General features: G+C 42.9%; 1 protein-coding gene across 1 annotated transcript; it reads right to left on the reverse strand.

Moving 5' to 3' along the window:
• Nucleotides 1-317: 317 nt before the first annotated feature.
• Nucleotides 318-1,271, reverse strand: LOC101548177 (olfactory receptor 5B12-like). The gene has a single exon (XM_004620463.3). It carries the CDS (start codon nucleotides 1,269-1,271, stop codon nucleotides 318-320), a length of 954 nt encoding a protein of 317 aa, XP_004620520.3.
• Nucleotides 1,272-2,945: the final 1,674 nt, after the last annotated feature.

Raw genomic sequence — 2,945 nt, forward strand, 5'->3', positions numbered from 1 at the left:
CCTTAGCTCTCTGGGGTCTTTGCACACTGCATCTTTAACCTTTCCATTGATTACCAGTTCGATTGTCTGACAATCCAATGTTGGGCCCTTGACCTCCTGACCATTACTTGGGAACTCTATTCTCCCCAAATAAATTAATGCCATCTGTGTCAAAAACATCACATTTTTTTTAGTCATATTCACAAATAGACCTTGTCTCATATAGGAAAGGAAAGAGATGCTCAGAGAATTCACATACAAAAAAAAGAATTAAAATTGAAAACTATTTATATGCATAGGCCCTAGGAGTCTATAGCATATATGCTTGCAATTGCTACTTAAAAGGCTGAGCCCAATGAGGACGTTGCTTTTCCATATACCTTCTTGAATGCATTCTTGACCTCTTTATTCCTCAGACTGTAGACCACAGGGTTCAGCATGGGGATGATCATGGTGTAGAACACAGATGCCATTTTGTCTGTGTCCAAGGAATGGCTGGAGCTGGGCTGTAAGTACATGAAGATGATGGTTCCGTAGAAGATGGAAACAGTGGCTAGGTGGGATGCACATGTGGAGAAGGCCTTCTTTCTTCCTTCAGCTGAGTTCATTCTCAGGATAGCAATAAAAATGAACAGGTAAGAGTTCAGGATAACCAAGAGTGTGAGAAGGACATTGAAAGATGCCAGTGTGAAGAGTACAATCTCATTTGTGGAGATGTCAGAGCAAGAGAGTGATAACAGTGCAGGAATGTCACAGAAGAAGTGATTGATCACATTGGAATGACAGAAGGAGAGGTGGAAAGTGAAGGCAACATGGATGGAAGATTGCACAAGGCCACAGAGGTAGCATCCAGTGACCAATAACACACACACAGTACTTGTCATGGTGGTGGTATAATGCAGTGGGTTGCACACTGCCGCATGGCGATCAAAAGCCATGGAAGCCAGGAGGAAACTCTCAATAGTGGCAAAGGCCGCAAAGAAGAACATTTGTGTTGCACACGCATTGTAGGATATGATTTTATCTCCCGTGAGAAACCCCACCATTACCTTGGGAGTGATAGCCGATGAATACACACAGTCCACCAGGGAGAGGTTGCTGAGGAAAAAGTACATGGGGGTGTGGAGGCGAGAATCCAACAGGATCAACAAGATCATCCCCAGGTTCCCAACCAGAGTGACGAAGTAAATGAAGGTGAAGATTATGAACAAAGGGATCTGCAACCCTCTGGCCTCTGTTAACCCCACAAGAATGAATTCAGTCACTTCGGAAATGTTCTCCATCCAGGTCATTTGAGAGTCAAGACCAGAGGTTCCTGTGACAAGATGAGCAAAGAAGAGAATGCTCTGTCATAACTCTGGTGGGCACTGAAGTGTGAATAGGGTCTCTAGCTGACATGTATCAAAATCCTGTCCATGGAAGGAAGCCTGAGCATGAAGACAAACCAAGTGTTGGGTTGAGTGAGGTTCTTATCTAAATGTGGCATGGAAGGACACTGCATTGTCCCTAACTGGGACTGCCTCCTGGTGACCACTATGACTTTATGGCCTGCTTCAGTTTGCTTTCTTTCTTTCTTTTTTTCTTTTTTTTGCTTTTGGGATCACACCTGGAGATGCTCAGGGATTACTCCCGGCTTTGCACTCAGAAATTACTCCTGGCGGTGCTCAGGGGACCCTATGGGAATCGAACCCTGGTCGACCGCGTGCAAGGCAAACTCCCTACCCGCTGTGCTATCACTCCAGCACCTCAGTTTGCTTTCTATGTGATATAATCTATCATGTTAAAACACAGAAGTATTTTTTTTATTCCTGCCTTATCTTGCAAGCCCTCCTGTCTAAAAGTGACATAGAACAAACAGTGGAGGGACGGGAGAGAGAGAGAACAATCAGTAGAGGAGCTATAGTGATAGGAAGCAGAGAGGGCGTTTGTCTTGCACACTGCTGACCTGGGATTGATCTCCGGCATCCCATGTGGTCTCCCGAGCACCACCAGAAGTAATTCCTGAGTCCAAATGGGTATGGCCCCTCCCCCCACAAAAGCATATCAGTAGAAAATGAATCGTGGGAAATGTTTGTTACTTGATTTCATTTGTTATGGACAAAGTTTGTCAAATAAATATACAATCTCAGAGGATCCCTAAAAATCTAATCTCTGAGGATCCCTAACACGTTCATAAGAGCAGAAGATATATAGTGGTTTCTTGCCTTAAAAAGATGACTCACACATTTCTTCCCATTCACAAAGACTCTTCATTGTTCACCAAGCTAAAACTATTGGCCCTCATAAGAAACTGATGGGGTTCAAATAGTAGGCAATAAATCATAGAAGGAAAAATATGTATATGCATATATACATATTATCAGATATATATATATATGAAAGTTCACAATCACCCAACCTTTAACAACGTGTTAGTGATATACTAAAGAATGTCTTAATGGCCCCTACCAAAATAGAACAGTCTTCACACTATTTCCTCTATGGATACTTATTTGTAGCATTTTCAGTAGTTTTTTTTATAACAGATAATGAAAAATATATTATTTCGGGTGTGCTTTGGGGCTGGAGCAATAGCATAGCGGGTATCAAGTTTGCCTTGCACGAGGCCAACCCGGGTTTGATTCCTCCATCCCTCTTGGAGAGCCCGGTAAGCTACCGAGAATATCCCACCTACTCGGCAAAACCTAGCAAGCTACCCGGGGCATATTCGATATGCCAAAAACAGTAAAAACAAGTCTCACAATGGAGATGTTACTGGTGTCCGCTCAAGCAAATCGATGAGCAATGGGACACTGACAGTGACAGTGACAGTGTGCTTTGGGATAGGGATTGGGACTTGGGCTGGAAACATCCCAAATTTGGTGGTGGGAAGGTGTAATGGTGGTGGGATTGGTGTTTGAATATTAAATGTAATCAAATATTGTGAACTACCTTATAAAATAGAAAAAGTAAAAAAAAAACTGATG

Source organism: Sorex araneus, chromosome 6, assembly GCF_027595985.1.
Source record: "Sorex araneus isolate mSorAra2 chromosome 6, mSorAra2.pri, whole genome shotgun sequence".
In the NCBI taxonomy this organism is placed as follows: Eukaryota; Metazoa; Chordata; class Mammalia; order Eulipotyphla; family Soricidae; genus Sorex; species Sorex araneus.

What these genes read in the sequence shown, in the direction of transcription:
- LOC101548177 (XM_004620463.3), bottom strand. Translation starts at nt 1,271, where the DNA reads ATGACCTGGATGGAGAACATTTCCGAAGTGACTGAATTCATTCTTGTG.